Consider the following 22,798-nt stretch of genomic DNA (forward strand, 5'->3'; position numbering starts at 1 on the left):
GAGGAGGCGCCCGTGGCGGCACCCGAGAAGCGTGCCATGGTTGGGGTAGTAGGTCTGGGCGCCACGGCAGTCGGTCCGCAGGGTGAAGGTCAATCGCTCGCGGCTTATGCGGTCGGGAGGGTTGAGGACGGGGTTGAAAGAGACCCACCCACCGTGATCGTTGAAGACCCCGAGGAGGGGCGCCTTCCCGTGGTGGGCGCGGAAGCGGAGGAGGAACTCAGGGTCTGCGGCGAGGCGGCGCCACCGCTTGCAGACGAGGGAGACACGAGGCAGGGAGGAGGGCAACGGGGGCAAGCGGAGGAAGATCTCCTGGAGGATGTCGCCGCTGTTGGGCGGGGCGCCGGGAGGGGAAGCCGCTCTGGCCGCAGCTTGCCGGCGGCGGCGGTAGCGCGTCTCGTAGGCGTGCTGGGTCATGCTGGATCACGGGGAATTGGAGTCGGAGATACGCACGAGCGGTCGACAGGAATTGAATGAGGGGCGCGGCTAGCGGGCGGCCGCATGCCCAATTGTCAAACCGAGCGGCCGGCCCAAAAAGGAAAGTACCTGTCGGGTTGGCTGAAAAAGGAAAGCCACCTGGTCCACCACCTGCGTGCCGGTTGGCTCTTTCTGGCACGCACCAGATCCCGAAAAAACAGGGCGGGAGATCCTCCCTCCAATCCCCGCCCAAACCTAGCTCCCCCCAGATCCCAGATCCCAACGCCCAGATCTGTCGTAAAACAGAACGAAAAACATACCAGCTCTTCGTCAACCTGCAGCTCCCAGCTCCGTTCAGGCCGTTCGTCTGCCTCCAGCTCCCCATCTCCCTTCGTACCCTTCCAAGCTCCCTTCGTCAAGCTCCCAAATCCCTTCGTCAACCTCCCAGCTCTCCATGTCTACGAACCAAGAACCGAGCATCTCCGGAGCAGTGAAGATTTCCAGTGGGATCTTCGGATCAGGTAACAAAAACTGAACAGAAACCTTCGGAAATTGCCTATAGATCCTCCTATTCCTCTCCCGATAGCCTTCTTTTTTCATCAAAGAGAAGCTATGGGACATACCTGCTAGTTGTCTGTGAAGTTTCTTGCCTATACAGTAGTAGGATTTTGCTCCTGCATCTAGATTGAAGTTTCCCATCTAGATTGGAAACTATCAGGCAACTTTTGTTCTTGTTAGCCATGCATACTATGTGCCCATGTAGTAACAGGCAAAAATACGGGCGAGAATATGCAACTGGTAGCCAATTTGAAGCAAGTACTATGAGGAACTCGCAAGCTGGTAATAATTCTAGGAAGAACAAGCAAAAAGGAAGCAACTTTGTTACCCATGCATGCAAATTCCTTGCCTAGTACAAGCAACAAGTAATGTTTCCCAGGCAACTTGTAAAAAATAGGGTGAAAATAGTAGAGTAAGCAACTTTTTAGCCTATGCATGCAACTTTCATGCATAAGAGAAGCAACAAAAAATGTTTCCCGGGCAACAAGTAATGTAGGATGACACAAAAGTAGAAGCGAGTAACTTTGTAAACCATGCATGGAAATTCAATGCTTAATAGAAGCAACAAGTAAATGTTTCCAGGCAACAAGTAATTTGCAGGTCCGCACTACGGCACATAGTAGAAAATAGAAGTAAGGATCCATCAACGAAAAATGGAACACATATTCAACGAGTGGTCTTGACATCTAGAAAGAACTCCATGCTATGTACAAATCCACATATCTGCAAACTAGAGCGTGCACCTAGCCAAGAAAAGTGTATTCTGTTCTAGGTAAAAGTAGCAATTGATGTTGAGGAAGTCATGATGTTGTCCTTTGCAATTCCTGTTGCACTTTATATCTTCTCTGTCAACGATGCCTATGTGTTTATAGAACAAGGTGTTAGTTCCAAGTCAAAAAATGTAGTTGTAAGAAGTAAATATTGCAGATGCAATACATAAGTAGTAAGGCATGAACATAAAAATTAGTATTATGTTGATAGCAACAAAAAAGTACTCACTGTCATCATCATCATCTTCCCTACAAAACCCACCTGTTTTTTGCTACATGTTTGTGCATGTTAGTTGCTCTGTTTGTGGTTGTTAGTTGCTTTGGTTGTGCATGTTAGTTGCTTCCATGCCCATGTTAGTTGCTTGTTTTCACTAACTATTTGCCCGAGTTACATTTTGTGTTGTTGTAATTGCTAAAAGGGTCATTTGTTTCTAGGTCCCTGGTACTCATGGAGTGGATTTCCTTGATCTAAATGAGGTTCCTTTTGATATTAATGAGGAACCCGGTATCTTACCTCCCAATTATTTTACACAACTCGTTGGATGAGGCAATTGACGAGTCTCCACAGCCCACTCGTGAACACTCACGCCCCGGTTGTTAATGTAGAACCTCGCTGCAACAAATACATACACAGGTCCTTTTGTTGCTCCTACGGACACTACTTCAATTGCACAAGATGGAAATGAGGATGAGGCTTCGTCCCAGCCAAATGACCCCCATGTTGGCATGCGCTATGATACGTTGGAAGGTGCTAAGGAGCACTACAATGCACATGCTGCAAGGAAAGGTTTCTCTGTGAAAGTAAATAGTAACAGGAGGTCTACAATCACCGGAGAAAAACGAAACAGACAGTTCACTTGCAACAAATTCAGGAGACCAAGGAAAGATGATGGTGGGGCTGAGTTGCAGGTTGATGTGGGGCCAATTCCTGATTCTGTGTCTGAAGATGAGGCTGATATTGAAAATGCAGAGCTTGCTTCCGTTGTGGCTGATCTTGCTGCTCAAGGGCGAAAAGAAAAGGCGCCCAAGAAGCGTAAAAGAGAAAATATTGTGCACACGTTTTGCAAGGCCCAGATGGTTGTGAAGTTAATTGATGGAAGGTGGGAGGTTATCCACTTTGTGCCTGAGCATAACCATCCACTTATCCACAAACCATCGCTCACAAAGTATCTGAGGTCACACCAAGGCATGCCAAAGGAGGAAAAGGAATTTGTGAAGAATCTTCACAATACAAATTTGACAACTGGTAAGTTTTTCAGTTTTGATACTGCAAATTTGTGTATGTTGCATGTGGAAAAAAATTTAGATGGTAAGAATCATTTGGAAAAGTAAAAAAAGAATGTGAAAGTAGTATTTGTAAAGTTGCATGAAAAGAATAACTAGTTGCATGTAATGGTTAGTAAGTTGCTCGCAAAATGGTCATGAAGTTGCCTGTTCTATTAATTTACTTGCAGACACTTGAATTGGTACTAGCCTGGAATGGTTCTATGATTTCATGGATTGTTTAGGTAGTTGCCTGGTTTACTTGTCAAATTCCAGGATATGTTGTGCAAGTTGTCATTGAAAAAATGCATGTAAAAATAGTTTGGAAAGTAATGCTCGAAAAATGTGAGGCAAAAAATAGTTGTGGACTATAATACAACCAACTAACCATTTCCTACTTTGTTTTCAATAACAGGTAAAATGATGGAAATCATGTCAGAATTTTATGGTTCAGAGTTGCTTGTGCCATACACAACCAAAACAATCACCAACTACTGTGCAACTCTGACTAGAGAAGAAACAAAAGATGGGGATCTGGGCTAAAGTTGTCGGCTACTTTGTAGAGCTTAAAGAAGAAAAGGATCCGGACTTTTATTTCCGGTTAAAATTGGACGACGAAGACAGGGTAGAAAACATTTTCTGGGTTGATGGTGCTGCCCGGAAGGCATATGCGAGAGGCTTACCACGACTCGTGTCTCCTTTGATGCAACTTACTTGACAAATAAGTACAGTATGCCTTTTGCGCCATTCATTGGGATAAATAAACATGGGCGAGTCCATCATGTCTGGGTTGTGGATTTGTTAAGCAAGAATTGGCAACAAGCTATGATTGGTTATTTGAGAGTTTCCTTATTGCCATGAACGGTCTTGCCCCGGACAATATTATCACAGACCAAGATGGTGCTATGGCGGTCTCGATTGGCAGATTATTCCCATCGTCTGTTCACCGTAATTGTCGCTGGCACATAATGCAGAACGCACAGTTGAAATGTGGCCCTACACTGGGCAGGAACCCTGGTTTAGCTGAAGATTTCAATGATTGCATCGATTTCAGCTTTTCACCGGAGGAGTTTGAGGCAAAATGGGCTCGTTTGTAGGCAAGTGGCCGGTTGTTGGTGGTGCAAATTCTTACTTTACGACTCTCTATGCTAATCGTGCTAAGTGGGTACCATGCTACTTCAAGCACGGATTCTTCCCATTCCTGCGATCCACGCAACGAAGTGAGGGCTTTAATGCAATTCTCAAACGCTATACGAACCCAAAAAAGTCTATACTACACTTTGTAAAACAGTATGAGAAGTTGCAGACTCATGTACTTGTGAAAGAAGGGGTAATGATTACAGGACGGATTGTTTGGAACTTCGTCTATGGTCACCATTCCCTGTTGAGGAACATGCTTTCAAAGTTTACTGCAGAGACATATATTTGAGGTTCCGGAACGAGTTTGAGCTGATTGGGAGGTACAATGTGTTACCATTTGGTTGCAACTTTTACAAGCTTGAGCCAAACAGGGGATGGTGCGCAAAATATGGTTCTAGGACCTACTCGGTAACCGCTAATAAGGAAGAAGGGACGTATTACTTGTGAGTGCTCCAAGATGGACAGGGATGGTATACTTTGTTGCCACATCTTAAAGATCTTCACCCACCTTGGTGTTGATGAGATACCAGATAGGTATATCCTAAAAGGTGGACTCAAGGTGCTTTGAGTGGTTATGTGCCAGCAGCAGTCTGCTGAACAGCCAGATGTTATGCCTCTAGAATCACAAGTGCAATTGCGGCACGCGAACCTCAATATGGGATTCACAAAACTTGCCCGTATTGCTAGTAGAACAGACGCAGCTACTGCCATTGTTAACAAACATTTGAGAGCTGCAGCAACAGAGATATCTCACTTGAACAAGTCGCTCAAGAAGAAGAAGCCTGTGTCAGCACTCCCGTCCACTAGTGCACTCGATCAGCCCTACGAAACCTAGGGACCCGGCAAAAACAACGACTAAAGGGAGGACTAAGGAGCACCGTACAGTTTCAGCTCTTGAGTTGCATCCAAAGAAAAAAGTTCAGTGTCACACTTGTGGTTCGTTCGAGCACAATTCTGCAACTTGCAAGCTTAGGTTTCTGTAGTACTGCAGAAACACAAGTCCTTTGTAGTTCTCCGTGAGCTTTATTTTTTTTTCTCTTTTAGTTGCCTACATTAGTTGTGACTTATTGAAAAATCAAAGAAAAGTCTTGCCTCCCTTATTGTAGTCTAGTGTGCAACTCTGAAATATGACAAAAATTCCTTGCTGTTATGTGTTGTGGCAACTTTTAGGTTAAAACGATGCAAAATGCAGTACTAGTGCAAGCAAATTGTGATGACAATGAAGCAACTTTGATAACATTGATATCAGACATGTACTGGCGAGTATGAAAAAACTGAATTAGGAGATGAATTATAACATGTAATTAGTAAAAATGATGCACTGATAACATTTATAAAAAAGTAGAAACCAATAAAAAGGAATTGATGTCTGCATACTTGTTCTTCAAATGTTTAGAATTTGCCTCCAGTTTCCTTTGTTATCTTCTGAAGTAACCCAACTGTGCGTCAGCAACTTCCTTATCTTTGGGATATCCTCGGCTTTATATTCTGGTGGCAATCTCCCTCCCCAGCCGTCCGCATTCATGAGCGTGCAAACCCCACAATCACGGCTGCAACACCATAAGACGCGACAGAAAGAAAGAACAAGGAAAATAAAAAGGCAGTGAGTAAAAGACCATGGAATGTTAAACACAAAGTGGAAAAGAAAAAAGCATAAAAACATAGGTTATAAAACAAGTGGTATTGCTTACTTATTGGTTTGCTTTGGCACTGCTATTTCTTGCAACATGAAATCGTCTATTTTGATTTTAGACTTGTTGTAGTTCTCCTCCCATAGAATGGACAAAGTAGTGCGGATCTTCTTGTAAGTTTCCCTTAGAGCTTTGTCATTGAATGTCCTCCATGAATCGAGCACTTGATACCTCTTGTCCCTCATGTTCACGGTTAACAACCAATAGTGGTTAACGAGAGGTTCATTTTTTGTCTTCTTGTTTAGTGGTTCGCGAGACGGGTATCATGACCTGGTAGTTTGACATATATAATTACTGTTTGGTCAGAGCTTAAAATAAAAACAGAGCAAAAATTTAGTAAAAAAAAAGTTATTCATGAGAAGACATGGGCTGTGTTGCCTGTATTAGTAGTGAAGTTGCATGAATAGGAGCTGTAGTTGCCTATATTTGCCTTGAAGTTGCATGAAATTTAGTACAAAAGTTCTATTCATTCTATCTTAACACCAGAAGTACAAACATGTTTAAAAAATAAATTATTAGTTATGAGTTTGCATGAAAAAATAGCTACCTGTATTTGCCTTGAATTGGTTCTAAATTACACGTAGTAGTAATAAAGGATGTTGGATGGGTATGGTTTGAAATTACTTATTGTTTGGAAGTATTTGCTATACAAAAGAAAAGAATGTTGCCTCGTAAAATGTTTTTGTGTTGGTGATAAATAATACTGGAGTCACTAAAGTAGTTGCTTCTTAAACAATGAGAGTGTTGCCTGGAATGGGATTGAAATTGCTTTGTATGTAAAGAAAGTTGCTTCGAAGTTGTTTTTAGCATGAATTGCATGGTTAGCACCAACCATGAAAAAATGCAAACAATAAAAAATTTAAAAAATACAGAGAAAAAGAAAGGAAGTTATACCATGTCTTTCTTATCTAAACGTCTTTCATAACTGAACAGCTCCTTCATTTCATGGCGGTTAAAGTCGAGGTTCTGCAACCAAGTCTTTGCAAACGAAACAAAAAAAAACAAAAAAATAGTAATCAGCATTTTCATGTCCAACACAAAAAAAAGTTTCTCATACTGTACATGACTTGTACTTACTCCTATCCTCAGTGGCATGATGACCTTGTTAGATGATGGTTTCATGTTCTTTGTGATTGCCTGAATTCCCACTTCCATAACTGCACTATGTAGCCAACCACCTGGCTTCATTGAATTTGCGAGTTCCTTGGCCGTAATATGGTATCCACCAAAGTCCACGATATGAAGGCTGTAAAGAAATTGAAGGGAGAAAGACAACCCCAAAATAGATAAGTTGCAATAAAAAAGTGTTTGCAACTAAGCATGCATCATTGATTCATGGAAGAAAACTAGTGCATGTTGTAGGTAGGAGAAAACCTTTTGTCATCTGAATTCTGTTGCCTAGTGCTTCTTCCCGCATACTCTGGATTACCATAGCATACGGTTTGCTCACTTCAGGCTGAGCACTCGGAACTGTTTGGTGCTATCAACATTGACAAAAGGAGATTTTTTGCACGGTGGAAGCTTGATTATCCTCCTCCGGAATTGATGAGGAACTGTTGAGCTTCTGTACCACCCGATATTGATTCGAGTTGCAACATTCTCTCGCTTCTTTCATAGGTGTTTGAAAGCTGTTTGGAGATATTGAATTTCGTTCGGTTCTTTGTTGCTCGTGCACGGTGTCACGCGTGCTTGCTCGGCAGCAATACAAACCCTCTCAATCTCTTCGGGATCAATTCCTTCCAAAGCATCATACTCTTCATCTGCGGGAGCACATGTTGCAGCATTTTGATTTTCAGTCAAATCGAATTCCAGGCCAAGATTGAATGTTGGCGCGTTGCAATACCCTTCCAGAAGCTCACTTCCAGACCTGGTCCTCGGGAGTTTCATCTTATAATTGCTTTGTTCCTTCCCCTTTGTTTCAGCAGATTTGCTGCGCTGCATATCTTCGGGGCATGACCGGTGACGCGATGCTCTTGTTGATCAAACTCGTATACCTCATCCTGCGACAAAGACCCTCGAGGAGCTGTGTGTGGAGATGGCGGTGGGCATGTTTGACGTGTAGGAGGACTAAACTGCACCCTATTGCTTGGGCACAACCGGCACTCGTAGGGCTGGAGTTGCATGTTCCAAAGGGCTTGTTGCTGCAAGTGAACCGGTAGTTGCCTTGTTTGCAACACTTGTTGCATGATCGGTTGGTGAGGTACAAACAGAGTCCGGGTGTTGTTGCCTCCCCGGCATCATGAGTTGCGCGGCATCTCAGTGTATTCCCCTGCATGGTGGTAGGAGTTGCCTGCTGTGGTGGATGATGCAGCTGGACTGACGAAGATCTTTGAAAGGCTCTTGGATTTGCAGTTGTCTCTGGCCTAGCTGTAGTTGCCTCAGTTCCAGCATTAGTTGCATGTATGCTACTGGAAGTTGCAACAACTGTGACTGATGTTGCCTTCAGTCCGGCATTTGAATGTTCTCCCTGCAAACCTGCATGAACAGCTTCAGTAGCTGACTGTTTGTTGATGTTTTTCATGGCACTTGCATGTTTACCCAATGTGGGCTCATCATGTTGCTCATCTTGTGTCCTGTGACTAGGAGTTCGACCATGAAACTCCATGTATGCCCCCGGGCTACCTTGCATAGCATTGATGAAAGCCAATCCATCCTCACGTGCGAGCATTGGGGGTTGAATGTTCTTTGGACACATTTTCTTTGATATTATGTGACCTTTCCTCAAGAACAACATGTTTTTCCGTTGGAGGGATGTCTCGCAAGCTTACTCTTTTTCTCAAATCTGCACAAGTCGACACCGATGCTTCCTCCATTGTTGCTCGTTGGCAAAACATCGGCATCATCTTTCTTTTTCCTCTTGTCACCCGTACTGTCATCGCCCTTTTTACTCCCGGTATTAAGATAGTACTGCGCAGTGGTCAAAGAATCGTCACTAGCTTCGTCATCATGCATATCGTCGTTTTGTCCCCCCTGACCGCCAGTTGCAGCATTGTTGCCTCCATCACCATCACTGTCATCATCTCCGTCATCACCTCCTTTACCATCAAATTCATCATCATCTCCCTGTTCCCCTTCCTCTTCCTCTTCATCTTCCTCTTCCTCTTCGTCATCGTCCCCATTCCCTTCACCCTCCTCCTCATCAGCGTCATCACGTTGTTCCCCATCATCCTCAGCGTCAGCTCGGTTGTCATCGTTGTTATCATTCTCACTTGTCATCCTCGGTATCTTCTTCCTCGTTAACACGAAAAAGGGGAATCAAAAAACTATGCATAGATTATTTATTTTGGTAAAAGTTGCAGTTTGAACAAGTTGTAGTTGCATGTAATGGCTATTAAAAAAATAGCCGGAAAATGGTCATGAAGTTGCTCGTGTTTATTAGTTTACTTGCGAGACAAAAATAATTGCGATGGAAAAATAAATTTGGGAAAGTTGCGGATAAATGCAGTTCTAGTTGCATGTACTCGGTAAATTAATTGCTACAGATGGTAATGAAGTTGCTCGCTTTATACTTTTAGTTGCTCGTAATAGGAATTAAAATTGCATCTAAATGATCATGAAGTTGCTCGTTATAATGTTTCATGTTTTGCATTTGAGTTTTGATAATTACTTGCCTTCGTCATCGTCGCTATCATCATCATTCAATACCATGTTGTCGCCTTCATCGTCATCGGAATTTGCGGAGTCATCGGTATCATCTTGAAGTGCTGCCTCTTCTTCGTGACTCATACGCTGCCTCTTCGTTGGCCTCTCGTGGTTTTTCCTTCGGTACTACATTGGCACGGGTAGTGCTTCCAGCAGCAGTACGTTGCTCAAGATTGCCAATCCCCTGGACAAACTTTGCCATCGACTCTTCAAATTCAGAGCACAGACCATAAAGCAACGCAGAAATTTTCCTTTTCTTCTGTAACAATTGAAATCAGTAAACAAATTCTTAACAATTATAAGCTGTGGAAAAAGAATGATATAAAAACTATGCTATAACTAAGAAATAAGTATTGTTTTAGGTGCTCACACTTTGGTCGTAGTCTCGTGGCAGATTAGACGCAAGTAACTGCTTCGACCTTTAGCAATCCTCCAAAAAGACCACCTCGTTGAGTGTCCCCGTACTTCTCCTTCAGCTGGTTTTTAAATTCATAAAAGAAAATTGGAAAAAATGTATCGATGTAAGGGCAATAGAAAAAGAAGACTCGTGAACTTTCTAAGAAATGAAAAAGTTATCTTAGCAAAATTAAAAAGAAGTTTATGGTCTATTGCATACTTGTAATTTGCCGAAAACTCCAGTGGCTAATCCTATCCTTCTTCTTCACCTTGCTAATTAATGAGCTGTCCCAGGCATCAACACGAGGATTGCGGTCACTTATAACCTCATCAACTTCTAGTGAATCAAGGTACAGATATCAGCTCATTAAAAAAAAGGATGTGTGAGGGGGCAAAAGGAAGCATTGGAGAAACAAGAAACAAGTAGCTATTTTTATGAGGTTATAAAGTGACTGCAAAATTCAAGGCAAATACAGTAGCTATTTTCATGCAAAATTCATAATCAAAATATCTGAAATGAATAGCAACTTTGTACTAAATTTCATGCAACTTCAAGGCAAATATAGGCAACTACAGCTCCTATTCATGCAACTTCACTACTAATATAGGCAACAAAAACATATATGAAATCTGGAAAAAATTGTTTTGGCTCACAAAACAGAATTGAATTACCTGAAAATCTTGTTGGCTCACAAAAACATCATAGATAGAAAAAAGCAAAACTACTACATGTGAGGCAACTTAAAAACTGTATTTCTAAGCAAGTAAATATGGATTGAAGGCAACAAATTCATTGATAAAACCCAAAAAGAGCTCTTGGTGGATTATGCAATACATAGTTGGGAGGCAATTTATGACTTGAACAAGGCAACTAACAACGAGTACATGTGCAAAAAGTATGTACCAAAAAGCAACCGCAGAGATTAAAAACAATGGAAAACATGAATTAACACACAGTGCTGGTCATATCTCAAAAACTAGCAACTAAAAATGTTTGAATGTAAACAATAATTTTCCTCATATATGCTATTCTCCGTATTGTGTTCATCATAGGAAAAAAATACACTTACCACCAAATGAAAAACGCAGCAATGAACGGACTTCTTATTTCCCAATGCGCCGAAAGCAACCCCGATCCGATCGGCAACAAATTGGCATATATTTGTCCGTGGAAGAAGCTTGATATTATTTACAGCGAGGGTAGCAACGTGGGCTAACTTTAAGGCCGGTAGTCGGCGCAAGGAAGCAATCAAAAGCAACAATAGCCCAAGCTCGGAGAAATCGATCATCGAAGCACCTTTCATATCTTTTATCATCTTACACCATGCGGTCTTTTCAGGAGCATTCGTTCCAGGAAAACCGTACTCCTCATTGATTGCTTTGATGATGTCCGTCTTCATCTCGTAGCAAACTTTGAGCCCGGAATTCGGTAGCCCCCAAACTCTTGAAACACTTTCAGCGTCAATCGGTATCTTCCCCACGTTGGGTATCACTAACTCTGATTTCGCATGATCATAACACTTCATCACCCATTGGCTGAGATCAACGGGCATAGTGCATGCACCGATGTTGAGAAGACCACCTAAGTCCATCTTAAGTATGGCAATCCTTTGATCAGCATTAAGATCACCATTTAGAGCAAAGAAACGGGATGGTGATGCCCCGTTTCTTATTTCCTGCATAGCCAAGTTGCACAAGAAATAGAAAAAGAAAAAAAGTTACTCCTAAAAGTCCCATCAACTCTTAAATTTATCGCATGTTACAAAAGAACCTACCAAGAACAGACAATTATACAAAAATGCTCGTGTAAGAAATGATGCATCGTGAGTACGAGTAAACTTACATCCGCGCTATCCATTTTTTTCTTAACTTCCTTTTCTTTACGTTTCGTTGTCTGTCTTCTTCCGAGCTCCAAGCATCCCCGGTCTTTTGTGGTACCACCTTGTTGATGTTCTTCCTTTTTGGAGGATGCCCTCTACCGACAGTGCAGCCTTCTGTTTCATTGCAATATGACTGGTAGGCTGCATTGGGGAGTCAACACACATATAAACACATATAAAAGTTTGTAGGAGAAAAAAGGACCCAACCATTTAAGTGAATACAAATTACAGAAAAGCAAAAAAACAAAAAGATTAAAAAAAGGAAACTAACCTGAACTTGCTGGTGACCTGAAGAAGACCCAGCTACTTCAGACGGATCAGTTCCTACCATTTTAGCACACCTATTTTGCTAAAAAAACAAATGATAAGTAGGTAACCTTATCAACATGAAAATTTACAAAGAGGAAGAACTGAATCTACATAGCAACTTTACTAGCACTACAGGCAACAAACATAGCAAAGTTGAGCAATAACAACCCAAATAAAAGCAAACTATGCAAAAACAAAAAAGATTCATTCTGCATATCAACTTTAATAGCACTAGAGGCAACAAAACATAGCACTAGAGCAACAAACATTTCAATAAAGGCAACAAAAAAAACATAGCAGTACATGCAACAAAAAACATTTCTAGTTGAGCAACAAACAAAAGTACAAAATTATAAAATCAAAATACAACTCTTCATTCAGTCTATAAGAAAAACTCAAGTATAGGTCCTAGCCTTTATTTTCAATACACACCTGAATCAAAACTAAAAGCAAATTCATAAGGTGTGATTGGTTTTAGACTTGAACCTAGGAAGACATAGCCTCATGTTTTCAATATGCATAAACAACCTAGATGGTGGTCTTCAACCCAGAGCAACAGAAAATAAAGATAAGTATGAAAATCAAAATGCTGGCTCAAAAAAGTTAAATCCACCTAATCATCTCAAACTATGAACCTGCGTAGGTGTGACAAGCAACTATTGTATCAACATAGTCAACCAAAATAACAATATGAACCTGTAGATAACCATCTCAAACTATTGTAGCAAGTTTTCTACCACTACAGCCATCAAACAGATCTGGATTAGCAACAAACAAAAATGGAACAAAAACAAAGTACATAAGCAATTTTTCTACCACTCGCAAAACCGCATAACCGCATAAGCATGTTTTCTACCGAGTGCATAAGCAAGTTTCCTACCACTACAGGCAACAAGCACACCTGTATTAGCAATAACGATAATACAAAAAGCAACTACAACATCAACTTATCCGGAAAAAAACCTCAAAACTCCCTCGACCCCTCTCGCCCGACCCAAACCCAACCTCGCAATCACTTCGCAAGCTGAGCGGTTCGGAGTTCACACGCGCCGGCCGAAGCAGCCACGAGGAAATCTCGCCGCCCGGCGACATGAAGCTCCCGCTGTCGGCGGCCTCGCCGGACTCCGCGCCGGAGCTGGCCAAGCCGTAGCTGCCCACCACCTGGCTCATCCTGCACACGCTCTTCTGCGCCAAATCCATGACCGTGGGCTTCCGCTTCTCCCGCCTCGTCGTCTTCCTCCTCTTCCTCCCCACCCCGCCACTCAACCCCGCCACACACATCGTCTCGCTTGTCACCCCGCCGCTCACGCTCGTCAGCTCCAACGCCACCGCCACCATCACCACCACCACAACCACATCCACCACCGTCACCACCACCACCACAGTCGCCGAGACCGAAAGCCTTCGCGCACAACCAGGTCCACCACGGCCCCGTCTTCGTCGGCCGCCACGCCATCGACGTCCGCAAGTGGCCCCACCCCGACCCCAGCGAGCTCCTCAAGGCCCACCACATCCTCGCCGCCGTCCAGACCGCGCAGCGCAGCAGCAGCCGCCGCGGGAACGGCCCGCCCAGGCCCGTCATCGCCATCACGCCCACCATCATCGCAAAAAATCAACGGGGAGGCGAGCACCCCCAACCTCTCCGCGCCACCTCGCCGCGCCACCTCGCAGCGGTCGACCTCACCTCGGCGCGGTCGACCTCAACCTAGAGTTCCGCGCCACCTCGCCGCGGGTAGAGGCCAACTACTACCAAATCGCGGGTAGAGTGCTGCAGGGGAGGAGGGAGTAATTACCGCGACACGGGAGTGCACGGCGGCGCGGCGGCGGAACACGTCCTCGGCGCTGATTGACTCGCCGCTGAGATCCAGTAGCCCGTTGCGGAGCGCCACCCGCCTCCTCGCCGCGGCGAGTAGCTCCCGAGGTCGGCGTCTCCGATCCGGTCGCCCCCGTTGCGGAGCGCCACCCCGCCGACCCCTACAGCCTCCGAGCAACCACCAAAATCGCCGCGCAATCGCCGGCGAGGTCCGCCGCTGCCGAGAGAGGAGATAGGGGAACCGCAGGATGCGGAGTGGAGAAGTGGGCACGATCCCCCAAATTCGAACAGCGGTGTAGTTATTTTTCTCACGACGAAACCAAACCAACCCGGTCACCGACATGTGGGACCCATGACGAGAGCAACGGTTAGTAAAAAAACTCACCCACGTGCACCCACCGGACAAAAAGACACCTGAAAAGGATCAGGTGGCCACGACACCGCCCGCTCGGCGCGTCGTTTGGGCGGCCGCACGCCAACAAGATTTCAGGTTGAATGAGGGCACTGGGACTAGAATTTTTAACGAAAAGGACCACTTGTTTCAGTGTATATTGCTAAAAAAGACCACCTTGCGAGTGAATTGCTAAAAAGAATCACGTGCCGCCATTGGCTGTGGCGGCAAGTGTCTGCTGCCCTCAGCTGTGGCGGCATGTTATCTAGTTGACGGCGGCATGGCGAGCTGATGGCGCTGGTGGGCCCTACCGTCATGGTCCCTGGCGGCATGCTGATGTGGTGCATGCCACCACCGGCTCTGGCGACATGTCCTGGTAGTGACCATATGTCAGCGTTGATGTTGCCGTTAATCACAAGCTCACGAGGATAGAATAGACAAAATGGACCTATACCAAGTACCACATGACATGTAGTATGAGTGCAGATGTCGTTTGTGTATGCATGTTGTGATATTTTTTTATCACTAGCTGCTGCTGCCGCAAGTGAGCGAGTGCAGGAAATGCCGCCAGAGCCCATGGAGGCATGCACCACTTCAGCATGTCGCCAGCTACCGTGGCAGCAGGGCCCACCAGCGTCGTCAACTCACCCTCGCGCTGTTAACTAGCCAACGTGCCGCCACAGCGGACGGCGGCAGGCACTTGCCGCCACAGCGTTGGCGGCATTTGGCCTGTTTTGACAATTCACTCGCGAGGTGGTCCTTTTGACAATACACTGGGTAGGTGGTCCTTTCCATAAAAAAATCCTGGGACTGGGTGGGGTTCTTGGCTGCTACCTTGCTGCGCGTGATGCAGCAAAACAGCCTGCTATCCCCGTTTCCCATCAGACCTTTCCTCGTCAATGATGTAACGTCTGTTAATAATGAACAAAGAGTATGATTATGTGATTCGCAAAAAAAGATATCAAATATTTTTTCTAAATTTTGATATATCTATACACTTAAAAGTGTCTAGACACATTTAAATTTAGATAAACTTGCAGCATTCTTTTATGAACAAACGTAGTATTTTATTACAAGTACTTGCCAGCCAAGGAAACCAAAAAAGGAGAATAACTGAAGGGAAAGATATTAAATGTACAAACATTTATGGAAAATGTATTGACATTAGTACACCGTTTTGGGGTCCAGCAACGAATCTAAGTTCGATAGATCCATGTAAAGGACTACTAGGATGTCCCAAAAAGCTTTGTTTCCACATCTTCGAGCCATTTTCGTGGATTCACGAACACCGTTGTTGGGTCCTGTGGGAGCAGCACAAGCTCGCTGTTTTGGCGATTTTGGATCATTTCCGTGGCTATAGCACACAATTATGACATGTTGCGATGATTCCTTGTTCTAGTGGATCTCAACAAAGAGTTACTAGGAGATCATAAAAACTTGTCATCTCGCGTTATAGTCGCTTTTATGGGCTATATCACGATGTTTTGACATCCTTAAACGATTTCTAGGCATCCCGTCAGATGGTTACTAGGATGTTGTTGAAACACTATGTTCCTATGGGTTATTACTTATAACACACCATTTTGGACGCTGGGAGATGGTTACTGTATCATGAAAACTAGGACATACTGGTGTTTTCCTAACCCATTTTCGTGTCTAGCACACAAAAATTGACCACACTAAGTTTACCTAGGGTAATGACCTCACTAAGGCCTGGTGTGGCACTGGTGTATTTGCGGGATAAGTGGGATAATTCCCCCGCAAGGTTTCGGTGAAATCATGTATTCAATCCCACCAAATCCCATTTATCCCTAGTACCCAATCCATTGGGATGGGACTGTATTGGATTTTGAAGAAAACTACTATATCATTACCAAACATGGCCTCAGTGTGCACTTTTTAGTGGATTTTTTGAGAAAATGTTTTTAGAGGAATATGAATCAGAACAAGGCCAATATCCAAATACAGTAGTTCTGTAGCCCAGAACATGGTAATGGGCCGGTGTTCCAATGTTTCGTAGCGCTTACGAAATGAGAGCCTCCAAAACCTGTCGCTGCAATCTGCAATCTGACCGAAGAAGCCGCCGGCCCTAACCTCCCTCTCCACTCTCCACCACCACCACACGGACTCGCCACCATGACGGCGGCTCCTCTTCTATCGTTGACGGACGCGGCGACGGTGGCCGCGGCGGTAGCCCCCAGCCGAGCGCCCACCAGAGCCCGCACCCAGGCCACCCCTCGCTTCCCCGCCGCCGTCTCGCTGAGATGCCGCCGCGCTCGGCCCCTAACCGCGGCCGCCGCCACGGGGGCCTCGCCGTCGTCCGCCGCGTTCCACGGCGAGTGCTACGTCGTGGGGGACAACATCGACACCGACCAGATCATCCCGGCCGAGCACCTGACCCTGGTGCCGTCCAAGCCCGACGAGTACCGCAAGCTCGGCTCTTTCGCCTTCGTGGGCCTCCCGACCGCCGCCTACCCCGTCCCCTTCGTGGTCCCCGGCGAGGAGTCGTCCCGCTACGCCGTCATCATCGGCGGGGCCAACTTCGGGTGCGGCTCCTCCCGCGAGCACGCGCCCGTCGCGCTCGGAGCCGCCGGCGCGCGCGCCGTCGTCGCCGAGGGCTACGCCCGCATCTTCTTCCGCAACTCCGTCGCCACCGGGGAGGTGTACCCTCTGGAGCTCGCCGACAGCGGCGCCAGCAAGGAGTGCAAGACCGGGGATGTGGTCACGGTCGACCTCGATAGCTCCGTCTTGATTAACCACACCTCCGGCAAGCAGTACAAGCTCAAGCCTATTGGTGATGCAGGCCCGGTTATTGAGGCTGGTGGGATCTTCGCTTATGCCCGCAAGACTGGAATGATTGCATCGAAATCTGCCTGAATGAAAAGTGAGTCCTTTTCTGCCGCTACCGAACTTCCAATTTTGCTGATATGATTTGCTAGTGTGCTTGCTGTGAGCCTGTGACTATGTCATGAATGTAAAATTGTTAGGCATCTGGATAGGTTAGTAGTCAAAAGGGGGAAATTATTGAGCATCTTTTTAGCAAACATTTGGTTTGAGACTACAATTGCAATTGCTCTTATAGGGTGGTGATTGACAGATGAGGCAATATTGCACTTCGTAGTTTGAATTGCACTATAATGGAGTAACTTACTTTAGAAGTGCAACTAACAAGGTTTTTTATGTGAAGTTAATCTAAGCAGTACAAAGTTCATTTCTTGCAATAATTTTGAATATGTATGTAATCTCAGCATCTTTGTTTTGTCCCAAAACACACGTAAGACCCAGCAATGGATCAAACATATTAGTGTAGACGTGATATCTGTTAAAATGACTGTAAAGCCAAATAACTTAGGATTTGCCTGCCATAGTCAAATCTGCAGACTTGTCCCTAATCCTGAGGTTGGCCTCGGCCTCAAGTTCAACTAGCAGTGGAGAGGCTAGAAGCCTCAACTGATATTGACGATTTTGCAGCCACCCCTCCTCCCCTGGTTCTGTGTCACCCTTTTTGATCTGAAATTGTGCGTACTTAATCCTTGGAAATAATGCCAGAAAAAGGGGTTGATTCTCTTTGACCCGATTTTGGATTTAGTAAGTGTTCTTCCCTAGAGACCTTACTTGGGTAGCAAAATACTTCTAGACAACGATTCTATCCGGTTACGGATGTAGTAATAGCCTTTTTACCCTAGTATCAAGGTCTTGGTACTCGGATACCCTCATAGGGGCAGAAAGAGGCCCATTAGGCCTAGGGCGGCCCAACACGAGAAGTCGACATACGAAGGTGACCAGGGCGCATCAACAACTTGGAGTACAACACAAGCCAAGATTACCTGCACTGGAATTCCCAGGGTATCATTGTAACCGACTCATATCAGATCTAGATGTTATGAAATTGACTCGGCCCTTTGTAACTCTAATCCGTAACCCATGTATATAAGTTGGGTAGGTTACGTGCTGAGTCGATTCGTAACAGAAGACTTCGCCTTCATGCACCAATCTTCTAATTTGCAACCCTACAGGCAATGCCACCACCATAGCACCCTCGAGACTCCCTCTCGAGATCGCAATTGAGCAAAAGGAATAATCTAGTCACTAGTAGGAGCAGGGTTTTTACTGCACAATTGTTTCTTGGGGCCTAAACCTTTTATAAATCTGTGTTCGTGTGAAATCATCGGATCTTCTTGGCGTATCACCCCTTATCATCTATTGTTTTTAAAATACCTGAACAATTGGCCCCCGCTGTGAAGTCCTTCGCGTTTTCATCTACAAGATCCTTGATGGATTGTTTCCAGTGTGACGTCTCTGCCTACACACCTGGTCGGGGTTTCTGCTTTGGATAACTAAACTTCATCACCGAGTCGTGGAGCCTCAGTAGGCTGAGTTGGCGATGAAGTTCAGGGATCCAAAGCGGAACTCCCTGACCAGGTGTGGAAGCAGAGACGTTTAGTTGATCTTGACACAATCATTCGAGGATCTTGTAGATTTAAGCACTGGGCCCCATGGCGAGCGTCAGTTGTCGAGGTATTTTACTGACAATAGAGAATAGGGGTGATGTGCCTAGAAGATCTCAATGGTAGCACTATAACACAGGTTTGTACAGGTTCGGCGCCCCGGTAAAAAAATCCCTACTCCTGTTTGTGGCCCCACTCCCTGCCTTATATACACGTCCAGGGATTAGGGTTACAAGGAGCCTAGTTGATTACATCTGAGAAGGTACGTCTAGATCTGATCTAAGTCGATTCCAACGATATCCCGGGCAAGTAATCTTGACTTGTCTTGCACTCCAAATTGATGTCATGGTCTCCCTAGTACACCTAGTTCTCGTGTTGGGCCTCGATCTACCGCCCTGTGGTTATCTGAGTCCTAGACCTCGACACTAGGGAAGAAGACTATTACTACATCCAAAACCGAATGGAAGGTAACCAACTCTTTTTCTTGCGCCGTTTCAAGGAAGTATTTTGCTACCCTCCCAATCACACAAATCAAGCTCGGCACACCTAGAACTTCCTTGATCTGCTTGGACCCTCATCTCTTTGATCAACATGGCCCATGGAACCTATTTTTACTTATCCCTCAATGGTGATTTTGTTCTTTAGGCCACAACAGGCTCCCCCCTCGGTTGTGGTTTGTATCTTGATCTTCATGTGCTTTTGGCAACCGTTTGTCACACGTTGCTGCCATGATTTATAGCCATGATACTACAAGCATCAAAGTAATGGGTTGCACTTGCCTACATTTCTGTTTCCATATCCCGTTGGTGGTACGCCTAGCAGCAGCGCATATGGATGTTCTTTAAGTGCCTGCCATAGTTCTATCAAATTGATTTTTTTTTTCAATGTGAAAATCAGATGCTTCTGTGATACTTCATGATAGCTGCTGCTGTGCTGTTCTTTTGAACTATGAGTTGCTGTTTCACTGAGTTGAACTTGACCTGGTTTCATAAATAACTGGAAATCGCCCCGAACTCGCGTAAGAAAGACACAACTCGGCAAAATGTTAGATAAAGTTGCAGGGATTTGATATCCCACCCAAGGCTGCAAATTACTCGAGTTAATTAGGCTAAGATTCTTTGCTACTTTTAATCTCAAGGTTATAAAATTGCATACACAAGACATGCATTGCTCTAAAACTTATGAAATAACTAGGAAAACTGTATCACATATATCAGCAAAGACTCACATGCAATGCTCTTACAGTCTAGTGACATCAGATTGCTAAAAAAATAGTAGTAAACCAATACAAAATAATCGTAAGGAATTAAGGGAACTCTGAATAATTATCATACAAATCAAATTACGAAGGCCAGGAATACACTTTTAAGCATCATAGTAACTGAGATACAACAGATTTCACAAGCATCTAGAGTTCTCATAATAATTAACGAAAATATAGTGGAACAAGCATGTGTGCTCCTGAAGTACTGCAGCCAGAGCTTGCACTTCTAAAAAGGCACAATAGTAGAGAAGCACCCCAGGATCTATACTTATCACAACTAAAAGTTAAAGAGCTACGCACATAAGGCGGATGCTACAACCAATGTTGCTAGGTACTGAAAAAGTCAATATGAAACGAAAATTTCAAAGCTCTCAGGATTAGCAATAAACAAGAATCGGGACCGCACAAAAGTTTGCAGGAAGAAGTAATAATAGAGATATCAGAGCAATCACACAGAGAAATAATCTACACGTGTTCACCACACCAAAGACTTGCAGACTACGAGTACTACTCTTCACAGTAGAAGGGTGAGAAACTACTCCCCGACTGTGCCTTAGGACCCTTTGTGTCTCTCTTCATAGATACAACACCACTCCACAAGGTTGCAGCAAGGGCGGTGGATTGACACTTAGGAAGGAGCAGCAAAACAACTCCAAGAGTGGCCTTTGAAGCACCTTGCCTGCGCAAAATCGACCTTGTTGCTCGAAGGGAATTATGGTTTTCGAACTCGAATGGGAGTGTGTACTTATGTCCACATGAGGAGAAGACATGCTTATAGCCTATATAGGAGATAGCCCACCACGACCATGGGCTCGTCTATCCAGCTGCTGAGCAATAGGATCTTGGTTGTGGTCGTCGCAGAGTAGTTGAGAGGTGGAGGTCTCGGATTTTCCTTCTCTGCATTCTGCTGTAAGTCTGTAACGTGTGGTTGATTCAATTGTCAAGCCGGCAAACCGGGATCAACCGTCTTCTGCATTACTGAGATCAGAACTCTTATCAGTCCCACTTTTCTTTTCGGGTTTGCTTGCATCAAAGCTACAAAGTCCTTTCTTGTTGAAACTCACTTTGTGACATGTGGGCCAGCCATTCCTTGCTACTGTACCGTACCAATACAAGGGCTTTTGTTCTGACACCTCAATGATATGTGGGCATGTTCTTTGCTTGCCATGTTGCATCACAGCAATGGTAAAAACACATGTATTTTTACACATTTGTTTTCCCTCTTATCTATTTCCAGTAAATAGAAATCTATATCCAATAAACTGGGAAATCACACAATTAGAAAGTTTTATAAAATTTCAGCCAAAAGTATGAACTATGAAGTAATCCATATGCTTGAAGATCGGGGTGTACATTAGTCAAATTTCATTTGGATATCACTTCAACTTTCATTTGTTAGGAACACTTTCTTAGCTAGAATGATTAGCATATTGTTGAAAAATATGCAAGGCCTAATGTCAAAGGCCACGTCTATTTTCAGTTTAGAGAAGCAGTGAGATGTGTATGGAATGTGGCAGTTCAGTCATACTATTGCATGCAGTACTCGATAAATCTCTATTATTTCTAGTGTATTTTTTGGAGATGTATATCTGGCATCTACAGTAACTTTTTTTTTTCTACTATCAAAATTATTTTAACAGTAGGCGGCCTTACATATTTTCCAACACTTGTGTACCATGATGTGATGATAATGGAACTCGATGCTGAACTGTAAACTTCTGTCGTAGCACCTTCTTTCATACTGGGGTGTATCTTATGTGTAAGTAGTGCTAACAATTGGACATTTATTTCCAGGTAAGCTTTATCTACTGTCAGATTAGATGAGAGGCCTCTGCAGGTGGCAAGACTGGTTTATGAGTAAGAATTGGTGCGCCTCTATGTGCGGTTGTCCAGCAGTTGCACTGCTCTTTTTTCATAGGCTTGTACCAGCCATTGTGTGCAAAAACTAGGTCCCAGAGTACTGAACTTTGTTGTATTGAATGAGATTTTACACCCATGTAATAGTTTTCTTTGTTCCTGCTACCCTCTGGATTAGTATGAATAAAATCTTTGATGTCAACTTCTGTTTATAACTTTAGCATGTTATAATTATTTGCAGCGGCAGATTGAATTTTGTTGCTTTTGGTGTTTCTGTTCAGTGAGGAAAAGGAAATTCACTTGGTTTCCTATTCAGTGAAGTGACTGGCTTTTCTTTGGTATAACTTGGTTTATGGAGAGGATCAAATTTAGAAGAGGAACAATTCGCTGGATCATATAAAGATCGTTCTTCTCTTGAAAGATGGAATTCCGAGTACTATGCACAGCTTTACTTTAGGGTGGTCAGTATGATTGATGTATTCCAATGTTCCTTTTTTGGGGGTGTTGGTTGAACAGCAACCCGTGAAGTATAATTTAGTGGAGTCTTCCGAGTAATATGCAGAGCTGGTTGACTGCTTGGAGAGCGGGACCCAAACTTTGGTCATCAGAAACAGTATGAGGACAAGTCCTACACAGACAATTGTAGTTGTAATTCGTAATGGAGACAGATGCACAGCTAGTCAAGCATGCATGGACACCGGAAAGATAAATTTCTCTCCAGCATCGCCAATCATCGATGATCCGAAGCTCCGTCTTGGTTTTCGTCTTGCAGTGTCAGTTTCCAGCAAGAGATGTAAATTAACCGAGTAGCGCACGAGGTTAGACGTAGGAGTTTGCAGAGTCAGTATTGTAGTGCCAGTGTCATTCTGTCATTTGTTTGGGAGTCTGGCGTTCCCGTCTAGGCATGTAATGGGTGATATGCCCGACGGTAATCCGTAACAAACCATATGCTCCCTGCAAAT

At 44.3% G+C, this 22,798-nt stretch overlaps 1 protein-coding gene and 1 pseudogene across 1 annotated transcript; both read left to right on the top strand.

Moving 5' to 3' along the window:
• Positions 1-470: 470 nt before the first annotated feature.
• On the top strand, positions 471-5,128 carry LOC124690226 (annotated as a pseudogene).
• An 11,018-nt stretch (positions 5,129-16,146) lies between these two features.
• On the top strand, positions 16,147-22,082 carry LOC124690228 (3-isopropylmalate dehydratase small subunit 1-like). The gene is made up of 3 exons (XM_047223640.1): positions 16,147-16,155; positions 16,305-17,151; positions 21,774-22,082. Exons 1-2 carry the CDS (start codon positions 16,147-16,149, stop codon positions 17,142-17,144), a joined length of 849 nt encoding a protein of 282 aa, XP_047079596.1. The 3' UTR covers positions 17,145-17,151; positions 21,774-22,082.
• The last annotated feature ends 716 nt before the right edge of the window (positions 22,083-22,798 follow it).

The sequence above is a fragment of the Lolium rigidum genome, chromosome 2 (genome assembly GCF_022539505.1).
Source record: "Lolium rigidum isolate FL_2022 chromosome 2, APGP_CSIRO_Lrig_0.1, whole genome shotgun sequence".
Taxonomy (NCBI): domain Eukaryota; kingdom Viridiplantae; phylum Streptophyta; class Magnoliopsida; order Poales; family Poaceae; genus Lolium; species Lolium rigidum.